This window comes from Nicotiana tomentosiformis, chromosome 5, assembly GCF_000390325.3.
Source record: "Nicotiana tomentosiformis chromosome 5, ASM39032v3, whole genome shotgun sequence".
Classification (NCBI taxonomy): domain Eukaryota; kingdom Viridiplantae; phylum Streptophyta; class Magnoliopsida; order Solanales; family Solanaceae; genus Nicotiana; species Nicotiana tomentosiformis.
In genome coordinates, this window is record NC_090816.1 from 114,715,648 (window position 1) to 114,742,778 (window position 27,131).

At 35.3% G+C, this 27,131-nt stretch overlaps 2 protein-coding genes across 4 annotated transcripts; one reads left to right on the forward strand and one right to left on the reverse strand.

Moving 5' to 3' along the window:
- Window positions 1–9,441: 9,441 nt before the first annotated feature.
- LOC104093445 (F-box protein SKIP5) lies at window positions 9,442–14,727 on the forward strand. Its single transcript, XM_009599193.4, has 5 exons — window positions 9,442–9,603; window positions 12,669–12,813; window positions 12,893–12,971; window positions 13,589–13,647; window positions 14,156–14,727. Exons 1-5 carry the CDS (start codon window positions 9,492–9,494, stop codon window positions 14,547–14,549), a joined length of 789 nt encoding a protein of 262 aa, XP_009597488.1. The 5' UTR covers window positions 9,442–9,491; the 3' UTR covers window positions 14,550–14,727.
- Window positions 14,728–15,015: 288 nt separating this feature from the next.
- On the reverse strand, window positions 15,016–25,893 carry LOC104093446 (uncharacterized). Of its 3 annotated transcripts, none has more exons than XM_009599195.4 (11): window positions 25,655–25,891; window positions 25,486–25,557; window positions 25,262–25,416; window positions 23,845–24,132; window positions 23,452–23,581; window positions 21,060–21,167; window positions 20,824–20,926; window positions 20,617–20,742; window positions 16,795–16,988; window positions 16,059–16,189; window positions 15,016–15,292 (listed from the first exon to the last, which is right to left on the reverse strand). In XM_009599195.4, exons 2-10 carry the CDS (start codon window positions 25,527–25,529, stop codon window positions 16,099–16,101), a joined length of 1,239 nt encoding a protein of 412 aa, XP_009597490.1. In that variant the 5' UTR covers window positions 25,530–25,557; window positions 25,655–25,891; the 3' UTR covers window positions 15,016–15,292; window positions 16,059–16,098. The 3 variants fall into 3 exon arrangements, with proteins under 3 accessions (XP_009597490.1, XP_070031331.1, XP_009597489.1); XM_070175230.1 differs by lacking the exon at window positions 15,016–15,292 and adding an exon at window positions 15,369–15,423 and having other exon boundaries at window positions 25,655–25,893; XM_009599194.4 differs by lacking the exon at window positions 15,016–15,292 and adding an exon at window positions 15,732–15,951 and having other exon boundaries at window positions 25,655–25,892.
- Window positions 25,894–27,131: the final 1,238 nt, after the last annotated feature.

The window sequence follows — 27,131 nt, forward strand, 5'->3', positions numbered from 1 at the left end:
ATCCGGTCGCGCTCCTAAGTCTAAAATCACCATACAGAGCTATTGGAATAGTCAAAACTCTATTCTAGAGTCATCTTCATAAAATTAAAACTACGGTCAATTCTAACAACTTAAACCTCAAACTTAGGGATTATGTATCCCATTTCATTCTGAAATCTACCCGAACCTGAAACCAAGTACCCCGACAAGTCACATAACTATAATATAGCATAAAGCAGGCAATAGATAGGGGATCGGGGCTAAAATACTCAAAACAACTGGCTGAATCGTTACACTATGGATGTGTAATCGATTTGCACAGATATAAAAGAAAGATATAAGTATAAATGGATATAAACATAAGATGAACATATATACTTATAAGGACACTCTGATATACAATGGGATACATGTATATACATGAATATGAATAATGAAATACAGTAGAGTTTTCCTAAAACAAACCTCCAACATCTTGAAAGCAAGCTGTGAGTGACGTCCCTCTGTATGTTGCTTTAAGGAAGCTTCCTTCAACCACAACAATAGGTTTGCAAAACTCCCATCTCTTAATTGATGCATATAATGCGACAAAAGCATACATGAAGTGTCCTTCATCCGATTTTCTCAAACTTACAACTGACTCGGGGTTGGAATGCATCAATATATAGCTCGACAACTTTGCATACGACTCACTTGGGTCTCCTCTCAAAAACTGAAGTGCATTTTACTTTGATCTATTTGCCTTCCAGTAGCTTAAGTCAATACCATAATGTTTTTCATGTTTTTCATTATGTCCTTTGCAGTGTATACTGTTTTAGGATCAGTATATTTATCACAAACAATTCTTCCAATTACAGGAGCAGTAGCTACACGTTGTGTAAACAATCTATCCTTCGCCGAACATATGCGATCCTTACTGAATTTTCTAATCTTAATTTTTTTTGACTTGTTTAGAGATGAAGACCTGAAAAATCACGTGCAACGGTCATTGACACATACCAGGCAGTATCTAACAACATCCAAATTTACATAATAGTAAATAAATTTAGATAAACTATCATGCATCATTATTATAAAAACTTCATGATTGTATACAATAATTAAAGTTATATATACATTCATACCTTGATGGACTTGATCGGTCAACCTTAAACTGAAATTTTTTCGAATAGTGTAGTTTTTCAGCACAATCATCAGTGTCTTCTTGTCCTTATAAAGTTGGCCTTACGCAATAGTACTATTTAGAGAATCATCTATTATTGGAGTTTTATCAAAATCTACTGCTTCAGGATCATTTACGTTATCAAACCCAATCAACTGCAGTGTATGATCGTTATGTATATCATATGTACCGGCAATTTGTAGGCAGCGAGATGAATTTTTCTCGTTTTGATTAAAATTGTGCATATCTCTCTCTTTCATTGTTAAACACAGTGGATATATATTAAACACATAATATTTCTTCTTCAACTCGATATATACACGCAATCCCAAATCATTATGTATCATCATTGGTGGTGAATCATCGTATTTGTACTTGATTTCAATCAAATTAATTGTGGTGTCAACCATCAATTGTTTTGAAAATGTAGAAACAAAATCACCAAATTTAATATATGTACTAATCATCTCGCCTTCAACTGAGAAATATACAAATCGATTGTTGTTATCCCAGTGTCCACCGTGCTGTATCAAAATCGGCAAAGTAGTCATTGAATATGTTCTTCTATATAGTGAGATTGAAAACCCTCTTCTACTGATTTCTTTGAACTAAAAATACAAAAAATTGTTCTTGAAGAAAGCACTAATTATTGAATTTGAATTCTGAAAATTGATATTCAACTTCCATGATTGTTGAAAAATCTTTGCACCCTTTTTGATTTGTGAAGGAAATATAATCTCTACGTTTGTTTTTATTAGGGTCGACTGGGTAGTTACGATTCCGAAGGGATACATCGTGCAAGCGTGAAGCGTGGACAGAATCTTAAAAATCCCCCCTATATTTGAGGGGTTGTAAAATCGTGTCTATTGGGGAGGCTATTTAATGCCAATTTTTTTGGGCTACTACTGCCAAACTAAATTGAAGGCCAATAAAATGCCAATTATAGTTAAGCATTGTTATTGGTGTGAATAGCCCTAAAATAAATAGGATTGTTTTCGTTCCTATACAAACTTATTTACCAAAATTATTCTAATTTTATATATTACCCGCCCTAAGCAAGGATTACTTACAAATTATATACATTCCACCTTAAAAGGCTATTAGTGCCTTCAATCAAGGGATTTAGTTACACCCTTTTCCTTTTTTCTCTCATCTCTCCCCTCTTCTCTCCAGATCGAACTTATATTTAGGGATTTTTGTTTGATAATTATTTCGTGATACATTCGTCAAAGCCATGAGATACTGTTAAAGTTGTCATTTTTCTTTTTTGGGGTCTTTTTTTTAAGCAACTATACCACTAGGCAGTACTTTCCTAGTGGCTAATATATAAATAAAATCCCAAAATGGGTCCAAAGCTTACAAGATGTCCAAACCAAAATAGAAGTTGCATAAAGCTACTAGTTATAATAAAGATAAACAAGCTAAAATCTAATGAACTAGTTATTATAACATAATAAGCTGAATGCTTCATTCTCTTGTCAGTGCATGTGAATCCAATTGCCATTGGCAAATACCAAGCAGCACCTATCAAGCTCTCACCAGGCGTCGGGGTATATTGTCCATAGGCTAAAATGAATTCCAAACATCTCCACCACAGAGTTGAAGCCAGCATAGTCTTCCAATTGTAGCTACTATATGATCTCCATATGCAGTGAACTGATTTTGTCCAAGTATTAATCATGTGCTCACTCATCAAAATTAATGTGTAGAAGAGGAGCCTGACTTTGGGCAGGCTTTGCAAGGAAAAAGCCAGGCTTGGGCTGGCTTTAAGCAGGCTTTGCAAGGAAAAAGCCAGGCTTAATTTGGCTTTAGGCAGGCTTTGCAAGGCAAAAGCCAGGCATGAGCTGGCTTTAGGCCGGCTTTGCAAGGCACTAGCCAGAAATGAGCTGGCTTTAAGCAGGCTTTGCAAGGCAAAAGCCAGGCTTGGACTGGCTTTAAGCAAGCTTTGCAAGGCAAAAGCCAGGTTTGAGCTGGCTTTAAGTAGGCTTTGCAAGGAAAAAGTCGGGCATGCAAAAGCCAGGCATGAGCTGGATTTATGCCGGCTTTGCAAGGCAATAGCCAGAAATGAGCTGGCTTTAAGTAGGCTGTGCAAGGCAAAGTCCAGGCTTTGAAACTGTGTCTTTTGTGATCTTGTAAGCTCAGATCCTTCCCTACTAGAACCTTTAATGTGAACATCATTCTAAACATTGCTAAACCATCCTCAGATTGAGCATGAAAGCATGCTAATACCCTATTTGTAGACATTGAACCCCCATGTTTACCTGCATTTCTTCTCTTCCAAAGCTCCCAAGTGATGATAGCTGGTACTACTTGAAATACTGGCTTTAATTTTGGACAACACTGAGCATACCACCAATTCCTTATAATATGCTTCAATTGAATCAATTGCACAGTAATTCCAGCAGCCCTCATGAACAAGTTCCATACCTTAAAGGCAGTAGGACTTGTGACAAATACATGCGCAATGGATTCCTCTTGGGGATGCTGACAACACCAACACCTAGACATCACCATTTGCCCTTGACTCATACACATGTCATCAGTGGCTATTTTATGACTCCACAATCTCCATAAGAAGAAGGATATCTTGAATGGCAAACCTTTAATCCACATTAACTTGAATTCCTGATTAGGATCAGCCCTATGCCTTAATATTTGCCAAGCACTACTAACACTGAACTTGCCTGAAAGAGTTGGAATCCAGTATGGCCTATCCCAATATCCCTCACAACCTTCATAATGCACATTTAGCCTTATATGTTCTGCAATTTCCTCATTGAAAGTTTGATCTAGAAGCTGATCATCCCATGTTTCCCCTTGCCGCAGTTCTGCCACCTCCTGAAGATCTTCATTGATTGGAAAGTCTTCAGGTAATACGTGATAAAGTGCACCCAATCCAGTCCAATTTTCATGCCAAATATTAGTGGTTCCACTCTTCAATTCCCATACAATCTCATGTTCTACTTCTTCTCTAACATTCAACATTTGTCTCCAAATATGAGACCCTCTCCTAAAATGCACCATTATTGGTAGCTCCTTCTTGCAATACTTATTCCACATGAAATTAGACCACAAAGATTTTGTGGTCCTAAACCTCCACCATAGTTTATCAAACAGTGCCCTTGAGACATCATGTAAGGACCTAAAACCTAGGCCCCCTTCCTCTTTAGGAAGGCAAAGATTTTGCCATGAAGCCTAGTGTCTGCTTCTCCCTTCTTCCTTTGTTCTCCAAAAGAACCTAGCAAAAATCTTATGTAGATGCTCCAGGATGTTGTTTGGTGGATCAAGGACTGATAACATGTGAACTGGCATACTTTGCAACACACTAGAGATGAGTGTTGCCTTTCCTCTAAATGACAACAACTTTTCTTTCCATGAATGCAATTTAGCCTTCACCTTCTTGATAAGATCCTCATAACAGCCCTTCATCTTTCTAGTGTAAAAAATAGGACATCCTAGATATGTGAATGGGAATTTACCTCTTGCAAATCCTGTAATAGCTCCAACTGCTTGAAATAATCCATTAGCAACCTTTGAATGCATGTAGTATGAACTCTTATCTTTGTTGATCATATGACCTAATATCTTCTCATAGTTCCCCAACACTGCCATAATCTTGCCCAAGGAGGGAGGATGAGCAGATGCAAAGATTATGGTATCATCAGCATATGCCAAGTGGTTTAAAGGATCAGAGCACTTAGGCATTTCAAATCCCACAAATGACTTGTCTTCAAAGAGCTTATTCAAAGATCTGAAAAGTACCTCAGCTGACATAATGAACAATGCTAGAGATAGGGGATCCCCTTGCTTCACACCCCTTGTAGACTTACTGAACCCTGAGGACTGCCCATTCACCAATACTGAATACCAGTTATTTGGCATCAAGTTCCACACCATGTTGATGAAGTGCTCAGAAAATCCCATCTTCCTTAGCACATGCAATAAGTACTTCCATGAAACCCTATCATAGGCCTTAGCCATATCAATCTTGATCACCACATTAGCCGGCTTTCCCCTTAACCTTATGTTAGTGATAATTTCTTGAGTCAATAAGATGTTCTCAAATATACTCCTACCCTTTACAAATCCGTATTGATTAAGAGATATTAGAGATGGCAGAAAACTCTCCAATCTGTCATGTAATACCCTAGACACGACCTTGTTAGTGAAGTTACTCAAACTAATAGGTCTTAAGTCAGAGAAGGTCTCAACTCTAGGTTTCTTGGGCAGCAACACTAGATTGGTGTGAGTGATGGATTTAGGCAATGCAGCTCCTCCATAGAAGTGTAGCACCATGTTGTATATATCAGCACCAATAACATCCCAACATGTTTGATAAAACATGCCATTGAATCCATCAGGACCACTTGCACTCTCCCCACTAAGCTCAAAAAATGTTGCCATTACTTCTTCAATTGTTGGCAAACTGCTAAGTTCCAAATTCTGATCCATAGTGACCATTGAAGGTACATTATTGAGCAAGGAAAATTCAGACGCATCACCTTCATTTGTGAACTGTTTTTGATAGAAGTCAACTGCAGTTGTAGCCAATTGCTCCTGGTCCTCAATCCATACCCCACTGCCACTTTTAATCCTCTTCAGTTGCAATTTCTTTCTTTTGCCATTGACATTATTGTGAAAGAAACATGTATTCCTTTCTCCTTAAGCAAACCAAATCATCCCACCTTTTTGCTTCCAATACTGCTCCTCAATACTCAAGTATTTCTTCAATTCAGATTGAGCCTTTTGAAGCACTATCATATTCTCAATTATAGGCTCTTCTTCAAACAACATCTTCTTCACCCTAACAATGTCCTCCAAAATAGCCAATTTCTTGAAGATATCACCAAATGTTTCCCTACTCCATTTCGACAGTGCAACCTTCACCCTCTTGATATTCTGCTTGAACATCAAAAACGGATCCCCTATGAAATCAGCTTCCCAATTCTTCCTCACCACATCCATGAATGTAGCATGCTTTGTCCAAAAGTTTAAGAACCTGAAAGGCTTGACAAAATTAGTTGTCTGCTCCCCACATGTCATTAGCAATGGTGCATAATCTGATCCAGTTCTGATTAGATGCTCAACTTCAATAGTTGGCAACATGTTATGAAATGGTAAATTCAAAAAAATCCTATCCAATCTCTTGAATATACACTCAGCATTGGATCTCCCATTCCACCATGTAAATGGACTTCCTTTGTACCCTTTCTCAAACAAACCACAAGAGTTTACACAAAATACAAAATCCTCATATTCAGGAGGGTGTACTGGAAGTTCCCCTATTTTCTAATCTTTATGCAATACCACATTGAAATCCCCTCCTACCAACCATGGTAATTCCATATCACTTGCTAAGAAATACAAGTGATCCCATAATTCCAACCTCTCCACTGCTGAACATTTTGCATAAACAAATGTCATCATCATGTGCTGCCCCAGGTCATGGTGAAACACTCTCACAGTCACTTGTTGCTCAGTATCCTCCACTAATTCCCATTCCGCCACTGTATCGAAGAACAACCATATTTGCCCATACCACATTGGGTCTTGGTTTTATGTTTTGACGTTTTTTTAATCAAACTGTCTCCTTTTATTAAAACTAGATAGAGAGTAAAGTTGAGGGGTTAAAGCCCCTGGTTACATCTGAGAGATTATCAAAGTAATCTCTATATTAATGATTACCTAAAAAGAAGAATCTTTGGTTGCAACTCCATCTTGGATTTTAGAAGCAGACTGGATTGAGAAACTCCGATTTTCCATGAAAAATTAGAGTTAAAAAAGGGTAAACAACATTCAAAGATAAGGAGTTCGTGGAATTCTCAAAACGGAAAACAGAAGAATTAGAAGGAAAAAGTGATGACTTAAAGAAAAAAGATGAATAGAGAGAAAACATTGAATAAGGGAATCTAATCATTGATGACATCTTTTGATCAAACAATTTGTTTACAAAGTATTGTCAAATTCCTTCAATTGTCATATTCTGAATGAGGCTATATCCCACCTATCTAGTTGAGCGAGACCTCTAACTAGTCGTGGGAGTCTTTTATACCATGTGTATGTGATATGTTGCTTTTGGCGGTTCATATGCTCGATTAAATTATTAAGCACAATTTTATGCTACCTAGTTAATTTCTCACACAAAATTTAGATCTCCCATAAAAATCAGTTTCTCCGAAGTGCGACGATGATACTTTTAATGTCAAACTCGAAATTTCTCTACCCAAATCATTCAGTTCCCATCAATATTCAAGTTTTTCCGTTCAAACAAATATGAATCAGTGCACATGTATCGATTTGAAATTCATTCTCTACTTTTCTTTCCTTAATAAATCAACTGAGAAAAGCAATATATGGTACATCAACATATAAATTAAAATTAAATTTCGTACAAATTTAATGCACATTTAAATATCTACAATAATATATATAGTAAAAATAAATTTCATACAACTAATTATATATTATACATCTTATTTACAACTTATCTATAATTTTCATACATTATTTCTACCCAGTTAAATATAACTACAATATCATACAACTTAAATATAATTTTCACACAAATTTTATACAATATGTCTTTTGTATATTTTGTATATGATTTCTATATATTTTGTATGTGGTGTGTACTTCTTCCTCTCTAAAATTCCAATCAAAACTTACTCTCTTAATACAATTTTGATACATATCAACAACTTTATGTAAAAAGATAGTATTGATAACTTAAATACAAATTTTATACAACGATTCATACATTATACAACTATTTTTCAACTTTCATACAACATTCAAATAAGAATATATATATATATATATATATATATATATATATATATATATATATAACTACAACATAATACAATTTACATACAATTATAATACAACTTTACTTCAATTTTGTAAGTATATTGTATGTCATGTGTTCTTCTTCTTCTTCTTCTTCTTCTTCTTCTTCTTCTTCTTCTTCTTCGAGTTTCAATCTGAAATTAAGCCAAAATATTAGTCAATCAATTAAATAGAATGAAGAAAAAACTTAATCAAATAGCATAAGAGAATGAAAGAAAAGAGAAAAAGACCCAGGACACACGCTGAACCACAATATCACGAATTCATGAGTTTTTAGTTAAGATGTATGTATAACTAATTCAATTGAGTTTTCTATCTTTTCATAGTAATTTGGAGAAAATAAGTCTAATGTATGTGGTGTGTGCTTCTTCCTCTCTAAAACTCCAATCAAAATTTACTCTCCTAATATAATTTTGATACATATCAACAACTTTATGTAAAAAGATAGTATTGTTAACTTAAATATAAATTTTATTCAACGATTCATACATTATACAACTATTTTTCAACTTTCATACAACATTCAAATAAAATAAAAAATATAACTATAACATAATACAATTTACATACAATTATAATGCAACTTTACTACAAATTCATAAGTATATTGTATGTCATGTGTTATTCTTCTTCTTCGAGTCTCAATCTGAAATTCAGCCAAAATCAAGTGTAATCTTCACCAAACACTCAAAATCGAGATATAAACTCCAAATAATATTTCCAATTATTTGCAACAACACTCAATCCAAACAAATAATGATTTTTGAAAATCCAAATTCGATTTCAAAGTTTCAAAGCTTTTTAATGGCTGTCAATGGTGGAGAGTCAAACACCTTTAAAATTTATTGATTGACAATTTCAATTTGAACACCAATTGTGCAACATGAAAGAAAATTGTTAAGTTAAAACTCTATAGTGAAACGATTGAAATCCATTGATGAATTCCATTAAAAATATATACAACATGAAAGGATAAAAAGTAAAGAACATCATAGGAAGAAAAATAGGGGAAAGAACATAGAATGAGAGATAGAGAGACAGAGAAAGACAAAGAGAGAGAGAGAGACGGAGAGAGAGAGAGAACATGAATGAGAAATAATTGATTCCTTATTTAATTCATAATTTAAAGGGATACTCATTTAAAATTAATTTGTATATAATTGGTAAATTGTATATGGCCATGTAATTAAGTTAAAACTTGATTATGGAGGGTAATAAAGTTTCATATGTAGTATAAGAAAGTAAAAATTTCAAATAAATATTTTAAATGTATATGGAGTTAACTGGTGTTTCCAATGGGTATCCCACATAGATTTCTCAAGATTATAGGCTCAAAAAAGAATTTTGATATTTATAATTGGGCTTTCAGATACTATGCAAGCCCAAGAATATGGCCCAAGCCCAACAATCGGTCCGTCAAGAGAATTGTCGGTCTTCGTCATCAAAAAGTGCCCATTTTTTTATTCTCATTTCAGCACCCCCAAAAATCTTGACTTTGTGAATGGAAGAACAGAAGAGGAAATGGAGGCGATTTTCAAAGGAATTATCTCTAATCAACAATCTTGATGATGGCTGTCTAATGCATATCTTTAGTTTTCTCTCCCCAATTCCAGGTATATTTACTTTACTGCCCCCTATTCTCTCATATCAATTTCTCAATAATTTAGTATACTTTTGTAATTCAGTTTCTTTGGCTCAAATTTGCAAAACCCAACTCTAAAAATCAACTAAAGGTTAGAAAGATTGAATAGCTTTGTGTCTCTTTCAGTCCAATTCAATTATATTTCTTAATGAATTTTTATGTTTTGTAACAGTTTTCAGTTTTCAGATTAATTCAGTTTCTTTGGTTCAAATTTGCTATGTTTCTCAATGAATTGCTATAATTCAGATTATATTTTTGTCTCTTTCAGTCCAATTCAATTATATTTCTCAATGAATTGTTATGTTTTGTAACAGTTTTCAGTTTTCAGATTAAAAATAAACTAAAGGTTACAAAGATTGAATATTTTGTGTCTCTTTCAGTCCAATTCAATTATATTTCTCAATGAATTATTATGTTTTGCAACAGTTTTCAGTTTTCAGATTAATTCAGTTTCTTTGGTTCAAATTTGCAAAACCCAACTCTTAATTCTCGTTAACTATAGGTTATAAAGGTTGAATCTTTTTGTGTCTCTCTTAGTCCTATTCTTTTTCAATGAAGTTTCTTAAATTTTTGTTATCATCTTAGCATCTTAATAGATAATTCCCATGTTTGATTTCATCATAATTAATTTACAGCTAAATATCACCGTTTCTTTAGTTCAGAATTGCAAAATCCAGCTCTTAGTTTATATTAATTGAAAGTTACAATGATTGGATTTTTTTTGGTCTCTTTTTAGTGCATTTTTGTGTTTTTTAATGTGGATTTTCTTGATTTTTTGTGAACATATTTAGCATCCCGGTATACAGAGGCGGATATAGGATTTGTATAACATGGGTGCACCACTATAAAGGAGAGAAAAAAAAGTATTAAGTGGGATTTGATCCCTGCTCTTCTAGGTATATAAATCAGCATTCAACCAAGTGCACCATTTAGCCTTTTTGGATCATGGGTGCCTGCAAATAATATTAGACCAATTTTAAAAAATATGTACATAAAATACCTAATTTGGCGGAGAGACCATGGGTTCACGGTAGTTGACTGTTTCTTCATTTAAAGTTCAATTTTTGAGTGCCTCTTCCAGTCCAGTTCTTGTTCTTCTTATTGTTATGGCTTGAACTTGTGGTTAATATGTTTAAGTGGATAACTGCCGAGATTCGTTTTCATCCATTAGCTTTTTGGTTTTATAAGACGTGCCCATTTCAAGTTACCTGATTGTTGATTAACAGGTTTCAGATGAGTGGCATTTATTTTTTGTGCATGTGTACCTTGGTCCTTAACTTCTGAAAAATCTATTTTTCAAGGCCACTTGATCCTTATCCGTAACAACAATACAACATAAATGTTCAGGAACCTAGCTTTGACTGCAGTTGGATAACATCATAGTCAGTCCTTACTCACCCAATAATGGTTGGTTTGCTGTTGGGAGCTGGGAATAAGTTCTTATACTTAACCAATTAATCGATACAATAAAAATGTGACTTGTATATGAACCTGTTCTACAGCACAGCACTAGAGAACTGTGAGTTTATTCTTTCCAGCCAGAGTAAAATAGAGCTGAATATATTTTAGGCTTTGAAACATTGGAACTTAAGAAAGCAATCTGGTTTTCCCTATATTAATTATTAAAAAGGCCTGTCGCTCATCATTGGCTCTTGTTCTATTGGTTCTCTGAGAAAGGTAGCTATAGATTACTAAATTTTCATTCACCAGCCGTCACAGTGGCATGATTGTATCATCTTTCTTTATTTTATTTTATTTGACGTTTTTGTTCATCTCTCTTGATATGGAGGATACCTATTTTGACGATGATTCTTTTTTTTTTTTTTTTGGTTGTAAATATCCCTTGTTCTAGAGTACTCAATAGTTACCTAATGTTATGGCTGAAAGAGAGAGGGCGGAACATAAGCTTCTCATCGCATCAAGAGCTTGGTCATAGAAGAACTCTACCTGACCAATCACCAATGGATGTGACTACCCTCACGTATATGATCAAAAAATACTGAGGAACTTGCAAAATGATAGACATAGGAATTGTCTCGAGATCATAATACTCGTTCCTCCTCACATTCTCGAGCTGAATCATTTCCGGAACTCCGACAGCTACCATAGAGAATTTAGAAATGACCAGGACTATACCGATAGTATACCGATTCTTTACAGCTAGTGAATCCCCATGGCCAGTGAACTTTCGCACAAAGGGGATGATGACCGTGTCATACATTGGTACCCCTTTCCGCGAAAGTTCACTGGCTACACATGGGGATTCACAAGCTGTAGAGAATCGGTATTGGCCTGGTCATTTTTATACTCTCTATGGTAGCTGCCGGAGTTCTTGAAATGATTCGGCATGAGAACGTGAGGAGAAACGAGCATTATGATCTCAAGAAAACTCCTATATCTATCTTTGGCAAGTTCCTCAATATATTTTGACCAGATACGTGAGGGTATTCACATTTATTGGTGGTTGGTCAGGTAGAGTTCTTCATGTCCAAGCTCCTGATGTGATGAGAAGCTTATGTTTCTCTCTTTCAGCCATCACATTAGGTAACGATATCTGTCAGAGAAATTTCTCCTATAATTCAATGCCGATGTAGGAATATATAGGTGAACAGTTCAACATATGCTTCTACTTCTGTTTCAATGCTTGTATAGTGCAAATAATCTTATGGTGGCACGAGAATTTAAGAGATCTTATCATTACTTGTTTAAAAAGGAGCTAATGGCTCATATGATGTGACCCCAGATCCTTGTTAGGCACCAAGTAGCAGTTTCAAAGCGGCAGCACCACTGTTAAAGCAATCTTCATTTCATATATTATCAATCTTAGTTTTATGACTTATTTTATTGGTGGTTATTTGATGTGCTATTAGTTTTTCCTTTTTATTTGGGAGGTGTTTTTTTTTTTTTGGCGAGTGTGCACTGTGATTCATTTGCCTGGTATGCTCTAACTGGATAAATCTATTTTTAGATTTTAGTGTAGAACACATTATGGTGCTATGTGATTCTTTTCTGTCACAACTTGCTGTTGAGTTGCAGATCGGTATAACACCGCCCTCGTTTGCCACAGATGGCGATTCTTGGCATGTCATCCTCAGCTTTGGTTGCGAGTAGATCGTTCTGCAAAAGATTTGTCTCAACCTGGGGTCTATCCGAACATTGAGATAGCTGTCTCTGCTGCAAGGTTTGCAATTTTATCCATTTTCCTTTCTCTGTTCTGGTCTTGGTCTTACAAGCTGACCTGGTACCTGAATGTTGTTCAGGCCTGGGGACACTATACTTATTGCAGCAGGAGGCAGCCATCGTGTGTCAAATATTAAGATTGAAAAGCCACTTTGCCTGGTAACTTCAAAAAATTAACCTCAGATTACTTTACATACATAATGCCTACAAGATCTGGACCATTTGATGTTTTACTGTCTCATGAGGTGTCGGAGAGATATTTCAAAGTTATAACTTTATGTGAACTCATAGCTATTCCCACTCAAAGAGTTCTTATTTTGGTTTGTGGATTGTATATTGAGTACATGAATACATATAATAGTTATGTAAACCCATTGGATGTATGACGGCAATACAATATTACCTGGTGTAGCAGCAGCTCAGACTTGTTGAAGTCCAAATGTGACACATTCGGACACTGTCTATGTCTACTTTGTCTATTTCTTATTGATCAGATTTGCTACCTAAAAGAAAAACACCCCCACCCACCCCCACCCCCCAAAAAAAAAAATCAAAAAGAAAAAATAAAGACGAAGAAGAAGAAGAGGAGGAGGAGAGAATTATTTGGGGGGGGAAAGGGGTGGTGATGGTGGATCAGCGCTAGATGGTTAACATATATGATGCACTTAGTCAAGGTTTTCTCCCTTTGCGTATACCATGAGAGAAAAGTAAATGTATGTGTAATTATCTAAGATTAGCAGCGCTAGTCTTCCACTACCTCAATCTCCTTTTTTCAGATTGGCGCAGGTGAGAGTCCTGATGATACAACGCTTATTTGCTCCCGCAGTTCAGACAGGTTTGTGAGACCTTCATCGTTTTTTTTCTTATTTTTTCTGTTCTTTGTGAACCTTGGTATAAAACTTATATTTTGTTGCTGAAACATAGAAGTTTCTTATTCGAAATTGATTTTCTTTACTGGGACATTAGATTGATCATTACTCTTCTTAAAACTTAAAAAAAGCTGGTGTATTAGGATACCACCTTTTTTACTAAAGGGAGATTTTTCATCCTAGTGGTCCTTAGAGATTATTCCTGAGATGAGTGCCAAATATGAGTGCTACACAAGCAGAAACTAAATAGATGCTTTCTTGAATTAGAGAAATAAACGCTTTTGCAATTATGATCAATATTTAATGAACCTAAAAAATTCACATTCAGTTCTGTCAGTGCAATATTTATTTAGAGATGTCTATTATTATCAAGTTTGCACAAGACAAGTTAAACTGACTTTTTATTTTCTTTCTGAGAGGTAGAACTGTTTTCACTTGCCATTGTACGCATATTTGTTCTTTGTTTCTGAGCAGTGCATTAGAGTTCATGTCCACATGTAAGCTGGCTAATTTGACTGTGAGGGCAGAACTTGGTTGCTGCTTGCTTCATAGGAGCGGAAGGCTTACCATTGACGGGTGCATTCTTCAGTGTGAGTCAAATCCTCTGGACCATCTCTCCTATGCAATTATTAGTACTGCTGGTGCTTCTGAGGTCGTCTCATCAGCACTCAAGACTTGTATTAATAGTGTTTCGGTTCTGAGAACTCGCATTGAAGGAGGTGCCAAAGCTGTCCTCACCAGTGGGACACTTTCATTGCAACGAGTACGAGTGATTTATACTCGCACGTCACTCTTCTTCTGGTTTGAGGTAGAAGGTGGTGACAAGAATACCGTCCAATCTGCGTCTGTTGAATTGCCAATTAGTTAGTTAATCTACTTTCTTTGTGTTCCGATTGGTCATTATCCTTTCATCACCTGTCTTGAAAAAGAGGAAAGTGGTGTGAGGGTGTTGGTTGTAACCTGCAACATATTTTTCTGATTACATTCAGTTTTTAATGTATCATTCTACAAATTCTTGGTTCTTTATGAAACATCATTTCTTTGCAGTTCACTACAAAAAAGCACTATTTTCCAAAATTGAATGTCATAATTTATAACTCGTTCAGATCGCCTACGTGGCAAGTAACTGCAATACTAATAGGATATGAACCAGTGGAAACTTTGTTACTAGATTGTCAATGTTGTATTTTTCAAAAGATATTCCAATGGGTTTTCTGAAACAAAAATTGGCCTTTGAGTTGCTCTGTTTTGTGAAGATCACGTTTTATTCTTCCGATGTCGAGTTGATTAAACTGGTTTAACATATCCGAAATCACAAAACTCCAGCACAAATCTAATCTCAGAATCAATCTACAAACTCCAAAAATCGTGATGCTCTCTTCATCTGTTTATTGCAGTCAGTATAATGTAGGTGCAACCTCTTGGATAAAAAGAATATGGTTACTGAACTTGTCCTTTTGACTATAAACCCAGTTGTTCAAGGCGTCTTTACAGGAACTTCATCTGAGTATACGATCTCATAGAAGAATTCGGTCATATCCTGTACTTGTAATGAATCCAGGAGAGCATTCCCTGCCTGCAGCTTGTTTTAGGTTCAGCTGAATGAGTTACCTGAATGCCAATCAAGTATGGGATTAGTTGGTAATGAAATCTAACGGCTAGTAGCATACTCTAAAGTGAGCCGATTCAATACCAAACGGTACTGCCTTTGGGCAGGAACTACTTAATATTTTGCAGATTTCCTTTAAAAGGGAATTAAACTGGATTCTAAAGCAAGACTGAAATTATCGAGTTGCCAAAGCCGATGATACTTTTTTTTGAAAAAGACCAAAGCCGATGATACTTGTTGGAAGCAATATTCAATTATACAGTTTCAGAGTTCAAGGTTAGCATTTTGCATCAGATAACTGGTGTTACATCATTAAGTCCTTTCAGGCTGTGTAGCACAAGAACAGAGAGTTTGCAAAACCGACTCAAGTTCTTCGCTCTCTCTTATTTAGCTTCCCCGTGACAGCATTTCTACCCACCAAACTACTTCGCAATACTACAGTTTGAACAGGTGAAAGTAAAAATGGTTGACCAGTAGCAATTCCAGGCTGCAGTATCACATTGCTATAAAGAAACGAAAGAAAGTGAAAAGAAGAGGGGAAAAAGTAGACATTTTAAATATGAAATCAATTAAAAGGACGAAATAAATAAAGAAAAAAGAAAATGTCTTCCATGCAACTAGTCCACACTCATGCCTTGTTGCTACATCACAGCCCTACAGCCTACACAGTGTCAAAATTTGGACACCATAACTTATCTGAGGAATGCATTGATGCTAAGAAACTTAACAAAGAAAAGGAAAACAGAAAAGAAAAGAATGGAATGCTACCTTAATAATATGTATAGAACAGCCGAAGCTTGATACTATTTCAAGAAATCGAACTCTGTTTCACCACAAAATCATCAGCTGAATAATAGTCAGCTATGAGCCGGTACATGTATGAAGGATTATGTCCACCCCTGAAACAGCAAAAGAGAATAGGCCCAATTTTTAAAAATAAAAAGGGAGAATAGAAAAGAAAACAAACTAATAAAATATCACCTAACCAATGTTGCAAATACTGTTATATGATTCCATATTGCCATAAAGGGAACATGTTAAGAATTAAAATATACAACAACAACAACTAACAACCCAGTATAATCCCACTAGTGGGGTCTGGGGAGGGTAGTGCGTACGCAGACCTTACCCCTACCCTGGGAGGCTGTTTCCGATAGATCCTCGGCTCCCTCCCTCCAAGAACTCCCCACCTTGCTCTTGGGGTGACTCGAACTCACAACCTCTTGGTTGGAAGTGGAGGGTGCTCACCACTAGAGCAACCCACTATATTTTAAGAATTAAAATATAAGAAGGTAAAATATTTCATACACCTATTAGTTTGTACTGTCAATTAATCAGACAGATTTCCCAGGTATATTTCTTCTTGTTTTTAAGTAGATTGAGTTATAAATTTATCTCATGCATAATAAGATTGGGTTACATCACCATCAATTAGCATTCACCAAGGAGTAACATTACACGAAGAGATACATTCACAAAAAAACTAATAGTAAGGGGAACTTACGTGTCTGTTATAAACAAACTAACAAGATTTGGTGGCACGTAATCAAATGCAGGATTAACAACATGAAGTAGAGGGGAACCAGAGCTGCTCCCAAAGTCCAGGCAATCCGAGAATTCTCCAAAATCCAGCAGCTCAGCTGGTGACTTCAATTCATTTAGCAAGACTTCAGGATTGTGCGGATACAAAGGACACAACTGTTGCACAAACAAGTCGTTAAACAAATGATTCTCAGTTGAAGTAGATGCAGTGAAAAGATATTTGACCTTAAGAAAAAAGTTCACCAATATTTATGGTCTTTCCTTCCATCAACTACAAGAATGCCAAGAAATCACTACTAAGTAGTAATTTAGTATTTTAACATAACCCATGTCTTACAGTGGTAGCGTGACTTGTTTATCTGCCTTCTTCATACTTCATGCACTCAGGTTCCAATTTATAAGTCTTGTTTATTTTGTCCATGTCAATAGGTATGCAATTTCTTCAAATCTAAATACCACAATATGATGCTTCAAATCTATGATATATTTCTTTCGAGATGGAAGCTTTATGGTTCTTACTACTTTGCAAGGTTTCAGTGAGCATTTGTAAAATTTATGACTCTTTATGGTAGTTGAATACAAAACCAGTTTCCTTTCCCCATAAAACTTCATGTCTCAGGTTCCAGTTTCATCTTATTAATCGCGACACAACTTGTGAGATATATTCATTATCTTTCTGGACTGGACTATCATAATCCCCAAGAACAACCATAGTTGCTGCTGGCCTACCATGACATACATAGAGTAGTTCTTTAATCATCACTGTTAATCACGCTATGGGCCTGGAAATTAATAGTGGCATGACTCGAACATTAAATTTATGCTTATGTTAGAGGTCCTAAGGTAGTGAGGATTGAGGAGCCAAGATGTGGCATGGTAGTATTATAGTTGATACTTGGTAGTGGAGGAGACTGAGCGGCAGTGACTATGATGGAAGAATATCAAAGTAAGAATATTCTCATATTGCCTAGGATGGAGGATTAAGATCATTAATCCTACTGTCCCGGTGACTTCATTTAGCTAGAAAATAGAGCCCACTCCTTTTCGAGTTTCCCACTGGATGCCGAGCAATTAGGTGGATAATAAAGTACAAAATTTGGAAGCCAAAATGTGTCAACTAATATTAAGTGTCCCCTAGTAGCTCTGGAACCAATCTTACTTCAACTGAATAAGGTGGTATGCATTCAAGCCTCAGTTCAATGCGAGTTGATTAAGATTCACTAGTTGTTCAAGCTTGACTGTGAATATAGTGGATACTGAATAGGCTTGGCTTGAATTGCAAGCTCAGCACTAATCTGAGCATTTGGCCTGAACTAGAGCTCAAACCATTGGTTTTATACAAATTTCCTTCTAAACGGGGAAAAGAAAACTACAAAAAGAGGACCATTTGTGACACAACAAAGAATAAAAACAAAGAATTGCAAAAGAACAAGTTCACAAACAATTTTTAAGAACAGGAAATAAATCAACCAATCCTGAAGGTTGAGAATTGTAAAAGTGGATTTTGCATTTCTAGTTTAATCATTAATGAGAATTTCTACAAAAGCAATGTAGTAACATTTGAGCATTCCATTTCTCAAGTACTTCCTTCTTCCCATTTGGTTGGAATCAAAGAAAAATGACGACTTCCTAAATTGGTAATGTTTACCAATCTCAGAAAGTCTCAAGTAATGTATATGAGTGTTGCATTTTATTATTTTGAGTTTGATGTGACATCCTTATACTCTTTTCACAACTTTCCACCATTGTGTAAATGTATATATTCTAAGCACAAATGTTATAACTCATTCAAATTATTCTCTTCAACTCTGTGAAGGTCAAGTAATACCTTGTCTTAAAGCACGCATTAACAGATTCGACCTCAAGCGATCCATTTGCAGCTCTGCTGACTGAGTATTCTTAGGTCTGATGGTGTTTCCATAGTTGCAATAAATTCTAGTCCATGTGTCAATTTCAATCTTAAGCTCTTTTAAGAAGACTACGGATAAATGTCTTTGAGTTGAACCTGTGTTCTGAGGACCCTAGCAAAGGTGGACTTCCCTCTTCTTTATCTTTGTCACCTTTAATGTCCATTTGTAGTTGACAGTTTTGCACCTTTCTAATTGTACACTAAGAAAATCTGGTTCAATCTCTCAGGTATTCTACTACAGGCTAAGCTAAGCAATTGTTTTGATCCATCAGTAGCAAGCAACCCTGTTACCAACTGATATGACCTTACCAGAACCTATTCCTTCCCACTGTCTCAGAAAAATCTAACATAGATTGTAAGTTTTCAAGGAGTGTAACAGGGTTGCAGTGTCCTATGGTCATTCAACATCTTAAATTATGGTCATTCAACATCTTAAATAAGCCATGCCACATCTTCTAAGAGAATAAGCAAAGAAAATATATACTCCGTCCTCCCAGTTTATGTGATGCACTTTCTTTTTTAGTCTATCCCAAAAAGAATGATATCTTTCTATCTTAAGAAACAATTTAAATTTAAACATCTCATTTTACCCTTAATGGGATGATTTATAGCCACACAAATATATATGGGTTGTTTTCTATCACAAGTTCCAAAAGTCTTTCTTTCTTTTTTAACTTTTGAGTAATTATTATCACTTTTGTAGACAAGAAAGAGTGTTGGCCCATTGGTTTAGTTGAGTCTTAAGCTAGAAGAGGTCTAGGGTTCTATTCTACTTAACCACAATTTTTTACAATAGGAGGCTCGCAGAATATCTGCCAAAAAGAAAGTCCAAGTTGAGGTTCAAACCTCCGACCTCTATAAGCAAAACTATGCGCTTAACCAGCAAGCCATGAAGCATTCTTTGTCAAGCGGTGTCATTTCTGTTTTATCTATTCATTTTAGCATAGTGTTTATCTATATTTAGTAAAAAATTCCAACAGCGTGCATCCGCCTCTGTCAATAGGAAATTAAACAAAATAATGACAAATAGTCATAGGGAAATTATATTTAACATGTGTTAGTTCTCCCAATCAACTGATGAGTAAATTCACTTTCCATTATTTATCTCCTGAAAGTCAATCGCACGAGTCAAACCCCGAAAAATTAGAAAAATAATTACATCAGAAAATAGAAGACATAAATCTTAGTCAAAAGGTCAAGGAAGGATACAAACACTAAACAAAGAACAGAAACATATAAGCAGATGAGAGGGGAAACGAAACTGGATGAATGTCACCAAAATGCAAAATTGCATTTACTGATCTGCTCATTCGCATCCTTTTGCATAGGCAACACTGTTAAATAGTGAACATTAACCTTTTTTTAGGACACTCCAGCTGCCGAAATGATCTCTTCAAAGTTTTTCTAAGAAATGCTCTCGACCTTTTATTGATACAAAATCAAAGCAAGACAACTACTTTCCGTTCTGCCTTAGTCTAATTATAGCACTTCATGGTCCCAAAGATGCTTTTGACCAGTGAAGGCACTTCTCATGCTTATTAGTTATTTCCAAGTAAGGTCCTACTTAAATCAAATACTTCTTATCCATCAAAATTCAGAGTCAAAACCAGAGGGCTAATACTGCAGTATCAAAAACACATTCTAGGCTACAAGGACTGCACAGAAGATTGCAATATTTACACAATCTACACAGAAGAATGAAGGGAGGATCCATACAGCCGACCCTAACTTGTTTTTGGGACTGAGGTGTAATTGTTGTTGTTATATGGAATTAGCTCTTTAATTTAGCTCTTTAATTCTTAAATAAGACTAGGAAGGGTAAAATACATTTATTTCCTGAAGGTAGAGACCAGTGCCTTAGTGATGCTAAAATACCTTGTGAGTGCCTGCAAGAACAACAAAAGGAACAGCATGCCTTTGAGCTGCTAGAGCCACCATGTTCATTCCAACAGGTGCAATAACCCCACCATTGGCCATGACAGCGTGGGCTCCAACAACAACCTTTTCATAGGAAATATCAGAATTCAGGTAAAAGGACTAGGGCCTCATAATTAAATGTAAGAAGTCACAGCACAGACATACCATGTTGACTCTTGAGATCATTGCAAAAATAGCAGAATCAGTGATCACTGTGGTCTGCAGGCCCCTTGCAACCAATTCTTTTGCAAGGGCATGCCCCTGATACCTTAAGTAAAACCAAGGAGGAACAATCAAACTAGTAGAAGGAGCAGAATTTCTTTTTAAAAAAAAGAAAGGAAATTACGGAAACTATACAGTATTACAACACTTAACCATAAAAAATAAGCCACTTCTACAACCTTGGGGCACCCTCAGCCACAAAAACCCGGAAAGATCTCTTCTTTTCCTTTGCAGCACAGAGAAATTCCATCACTGTTCTTGAATTGCCTAAAGTTAAGATTACCTCACTGGAATAAAGTAGGAAGGGACAACAATTAATAGGCGAAGAAAGAGTTGGAACGCATGTAACTGGATCAGAGGAAAAACATCAAACATCGATACTTTTCAAATCAGTAGACAACTACTAGAAATAGCAAACAACTTTTCAAGAAAACTATATACTGCATTTGAAAGTAACTTTGAAGTGATATCCCTTTATGTGTCAGTCCTATGCTTTTAGTTTGCAGGACTGATGTATAGGGGCTACCATAGACCATCATAGTTCTAAATAGCCACTACTAAAATGATCCCCGGGTAGCGGGGAGATAATGGGTTGAAATTGCTTCCATTTTCATGATAAATGAAAATATTGTTACTAAAGCAAATCTCACAAATTGGTTTCTGACAATTTAATTGACAGTCCTACACGAATAGGTTTATACTCGATATAAAATAACATATCCAAGTGGCAGGCTTAACATAAGACACTGGCTAAAGTTTTATCAGAAGGTCATTATAAATAAAAAATCAGTAGAAGGTTATTACATTGTAATTGGATAACTAATGTTTTGAGAAAGAATTTATACTTGTCCCCCTCATTTTAATGCCCCCACTTGGGTAACAAACCCACGCTATGCGATTGGATAAGTAAATATGAACTTGACAGGTCAAAAAAACAAGGAAAGAAAGAAAAATATACAAAGATACTAGTGTTGCACCAAATAATGGTGATTGTTTCTGGTTGCAACCAAATGCAAGGCAAAAACCAAGAATGCTGAACAATGAAGACTTCACATATCGAACATTTTGAGCTGGTTCTGCTTGTCATTCCTATAGATCAATAACCATAGATAACTGACAAGAGCATGGCAGTTATCAATAAACCTCAAAGGCTCAAACAAAGATAAAAGTTCATTTACTTGATGCATTATAACAACCAGTTTAAAATAAATTCTAGTTCCCAGATTTTAGGCGTTTATTATATAAACCCTTTGGAAATGGAAGGACAGCCTTCAAGCAATGAGCTGTGACCCGCGAAGTACTTTTCAGTTTTCACTGATTTTATTACGCGTTAGTCCATTGAGCTGACCCCAACTAGCTGGGGATTGAGGCATAGTTGTTGATGTTGGTAGTTCCGAGCTTGCCTTAGTTATATATAAATAGGCCTCCACCACCAAAGCTAACAACGCCATGCATGACAAGATCAACTTATGTACTTGTGGTGCTAAAACTTTTCATTTCTTAGTGGTTTTTCAAAATTCAGGAATCACATGCAATGGTAAAAATTGCTTCCTCACATGGATGTGAAACAAGTATAAGAAAGTAACCTGATCACTATACGCAATAGAACCTTGAATATAGGGTCACAAAAGACTAGGCTGACCTGCACACAGAGAGGATTGGCTGTTTTACTGTTAAATCCTATGATAGATTACCGAACAGAACTGAAAGGTTTACTCAATGGCCATGAAGAGGAAATAAGAGGAAAGCACCATCTGTGTATTTTGCTCCAAATGCTTTACACAAAGCATGTTTAAATCAAGTAAACTTACAGCAGATGAGCAGTAAGTGCTATTTATGTGAAGGTGCTCTAGAAGCCTCGGAACACTTGTTACTGCAGTGTCCAATGTCTTGGCAGATCTGAGATCTTTCACTAGCCTATTAAATATTAACTGGGTGATGTCTAGCAATCTTATGGAAGCAATAAGCAACGGAAGAAATTGGAAGATAAGGAAGCAGCTATACATTTTTATGGAAATAACATTCCTCTATAAATAGTTTGGATAATCAGGAAAGGAAGAAATTTTGGATGTCTTGATGGGAAAGCACCTCAAGTATAAATCAGATGCTTACGACTTTGGCTTTCTAGTGTAACATGAACAATGTAGATCATTTTGATATTCTTGGACTTTATTGTAAAGAAAGACGCAATATAGCCTACCCCAACTAAATTGGATTGAGACGTAGTTATTGCTATTGTTATTGTTGTATAGTAGAAAGAAGCAATAGTCTCTCGTGCCATACAAATTCCAGCACTTCTGTGGTGCTGCTTTTGTCAACAAAATTACTCATCAAAGAGGAAAAAAAGGAAAAAAACCTTGAATAACGGATGGCTGTTAAAACTGATTGCCAATTTGAAAATTAAGTTGAATGTCAATGAAATTTCATGGCAAAAACTAGCAAAGATCCACAACCATCAAGATGCAAGACAACTTATCATACCCAACCAGATCTAAGGCCACACCAAATATCATAAATATGAAGGGAAAATAAAACTGATAGCAAAATAACAAAGAGGGAGAAGGCAGATACTTGTGATGAATATGCTCTACTGCTTGTTCAGCAATCTGTTCATGGCAAGTAGCAATATCTTGAATAAGTTCATTAACAGCCTCGATGATATTATGCTTTAGTTTCCTGCTCGCAGTATTCTTATCAGCAGCTGCAAGGAAAATGTGAAACAAGTCACAACCTGACAAGACTCATTTCTTCTAATCCCAGTACCAATAGTTCACCATTCCTAGAACAACATGAAGTGTTTAAATGCATTCACAGCACCAGCCCAATCACAACAGCTGGTGGCCTCATGGTAATTTGCTAACTCACTTATTAGTCAAATGTGTTAAAGATCCTCAATCAGTTTTATGTCAATATCTAACTTATCCCATTAAAATTGTTTTACATCATGATCTATAGACTGCTTACATTTGCTTTTCCCTTCAGAATCACCACCAGAAGAAGATGTATGAGGTGCAGCTGTTGATTGTGGGATGTCTTCAAGGAGGGTCTGCAAGGAAGGTGGTCTCAAGGTGCTTCTAGAAGCAGCAGCCACAGCTGCGGCAGATAAATCTGGATGATCATCTTGCTTGAAGTCATCTTCATCATCACTTCCAGCCAATACAGCCAACCCACCAACAGCAGCAGCGGTCAAAGACACATCCTCTTCCCTTATAATGTGTAGAACTCGCCTAACAATGTTACCGACGGCGAGCTCTGGGATGAAGTTCACACGATATCACCAAAAGTTAAATTAGCAAAAGAAAAAAAAAAGACATCTAGAAGAAGAAACATGAAAAATAAACTCCTCCAGGATAAGAAATTGAAATATTAACTACATTAATTTCTAACTAGCAATCATAAGCCCTTCGATCAAAATATTAGCAGATTTATTCAATATGATCCTTGTCCTTTTTCTTCTCTTTTGAAAGGAAACACTCACCCTAACTATTGGTAATAACTACAGTCTAGGTATCAGCTGCTCTCATAAGAATTCTAGTTCCCAGAGTAAGTAATCCTGGAATTCTTTAATAGATTTTCCAAAATATATTTACTCTCTCACTTCACCTGATAATATTAGTTGATCTGTGTCTGGGTATTTTTTTGGGCAAAAGATGTTGAGCTAAATAAAGTTTGTAAATAATCTCCTAACATACTATTTACATCATACTGAATATTGCACAAAAAGTTAATGAAAAAAAATGTTCTTTCAGATGGACTACTAGCTTCAACGGTAACAGGGTAACTGGTTTTCTCACTACATCCCAGATTCTTACTTTTTAGATTATCTCCTGTTAACAATTTTTCAGTTATCAAACCACTTTCAACTTATCCCAAACAAAAAGAAATTATCAAATTGTGGGATTATATGAAGCAGAATGGCTGCTAATAATTCATATATTTATTCCCAGTAAGCAGGATCGAGACTTAGTTGATCTAGTCATTGATATAATAACAAACATATAAATTCAAAAGATTTCTAAAGAGCACAACACACGCTCAATGTTTAATTGTGTGAACCACCTCATTTAAAAGTTTAATTCATTTGAAAGGTGACACTTTTATTTATTTATTTATTTTTCTTCTTCAACAGACATCCTTGTGTGAGTTTGATTATTTTTCTTGGACCAACACGTGCAACTATTTATAAGCAATGGTGAAACTCTGAACGCAAAACCTATCGTGATCTAATACCATATTGAATTGTGTGAACCTCCTCATCCGAAAACCTTAAACTGTTTGATACGTGACACTTTTATTAATTAATAATTTTAGTTTTCAATTCTTCAAATGCACCTCAAGAGCAGTAACGGAAAGGATAAAAAGGAGAAGTAAAAGTTTATACCTACTGGATTGGCAGCAATCAACTTCTCCCCAATAGTTCTGATTGCGTCAATGAGTGCCGCAGCCTGGTTAGTGTGAGGAAGTCTCTGCTGCGATATGCACGAGCGTAGCACTTCCGCTGTCAATTTTGCTGTTGCCTTTGAACCCTCGATTTTCCTATTCATTACATACCAGAAAAAGTTTATTATCACACACAGAGAGAGAGAGACAGAGAGAGAGGAATACCGTTTCTTAAGCTTGATTATGAAGTCATTCACTAGGGTATTCATGTCTGGGATATTCTTGTTCAATTTACACCTAAAATTACAGAAACAAAAACATTGATTTCGAAACAAAAAAAGTGTAAGTAATTCGAGAATTATGGATAATCAAAGTAATTAAAGCAGAAGAGTACCGTTTATTGATGTGCTTGGAGCTCGGGGATTGTGCTCGGCAGTGGCCTGAGAGAGGGGTGTCCGTGTTGTAGAGTAATCTGTTTTCTTTTTGGTTTATAGATTGAAGTAGTGAATTGGTGTTTGCCTACTTGCCTTACCAATTTGGATCCAAATGCCAGACAAATTGACGTACAAGCACTGGAGCACGTTGTACAATAGCTCTATTGCGTGCGTTTAGAAATTTACACAAGGGAAAAAAAATAATCACGAATGGAGACCTTTAGTTCAGAATGTGGAGAATTTTTGTCCATCCCATCGTATGCCGTAGTGCTACAATATTTAGATTGCAAAACAAGGGATATTTACAATATTTACGTGACAACAAAAAGATAGTTTAGTGCACAAAGCACCACGCAGTGTCCGGGATGGATCAATACTCCTAACGATTTTAATGTAGATAACATATTCTAATACAAACATTAGTAATTGCTTCTACGGTTCGAACCATTAACTATAAATCACACACAGGGGCAAACGCACATTGGTGTAAGCGGTGACATCCGATACAGCTTCGCCGAAAATATTTACTAAATATGTACTACATAAATTATTAATACTAGAGTAAGAACCTGCGCGATGCGCGGATAATTTGACAGAATATTAATCTTATAAAATTATGATCTAATATATCATATTAACTTAATAAATATTAGTTGTATTTTATTATTTGATATAGTATGCAAAAATATAACACAATCTATACAAAATTAAAGGATACACATCATATAGTAATCAAATATATTGTTTGATCCTTTTTATTTTTATTATTGAATGAGCAAGTACTATTGGTTATTTTTATTATTGAATTAGTACTATTTATCTATTTATCTTTTATTTTTTATTTAATTTAAAATATAAATATCATAAAATTATCTCTATCCCCATATTTTCGTACATTCCTTTCTATTGTAATACTTATTTGATTAGTTTCCAAATTTTGTAGTTTATTAAGTCATTTGATACAGCTTTGCCGGAAAAATTTACTAAATATGTACTGCATAAATTATTAATACTAGAGTAAGAACCTGCGCGATGCGCGGATAATTTGACAGAATATTAATCTTATAAAATTATGATCTAATATATAATATTAACTTAATAAATATTAGTTGTGTTTTATTATTTAATATAGTATGCAGAAAAATATAACACAATTTGTACAAAATTAAAGGATACACATCATATAGTAATCAAATAAATTGTTTGATACTTTTTATTTTTATTATTGAATTAGCAAGTATTTAGTACTGTTGATAATTTTCTTGAGTGTTATTTATCTTTTATTTTTTAACTAATATAAAATGTAAATATCATAAAATTATCTCTATCTCCATCTTTTCATACAATCCTTTATATTTTAATACTTATTTGACTAGTTTTCAAATTTTATAGTTTATTAAAAATATAAATAATGTAATATTTTCTTACTAAATTATA

Coding starts and splice junctions, on each gene's coding strand:
- LOC104093445 (XM_009599193.4), top strand. CDS start 9,492: ATGGAAGAACAGAAGAGGAAATGGAGGCGATTTTCAAAGGAATTATCT. Junction 12,814..12,892: donor ATAGCTGTCTCTGCTGCAAG/GTTTGCAATTTT, acceptor AATGTTGTTCAG/GCCTGGGGACACTATACTTA. Junction 13,648..14,155: donor TGCTCCCGCAGTTCAGACAG/GTTTGTGAGACC, acceptor GTTTCTGAGCAG/TGCATTAGAGTTCATGTCCA.
- LOC104093446 (XM_009599195.4), bottom strand. CDS start 25,529: ATGAATACCCTAGTGAATGACTTCATAATCAAGCTTAAGAAACG. Junction 20,927..21,059: donor GTGGCTGAGGGTGCCCCAAG/GTTGTAGAAGTG, acceptor GTTTTACTTAAG/GTATCAGGGGCATGCCCTTG. Junction 16,190..16,794: donor AGTTTGTTTATAACAGACAC/GTAAGTTCCCCT, acceptor TTGCTGTTTCAG/GGGTGGACATAATCCTTCAT.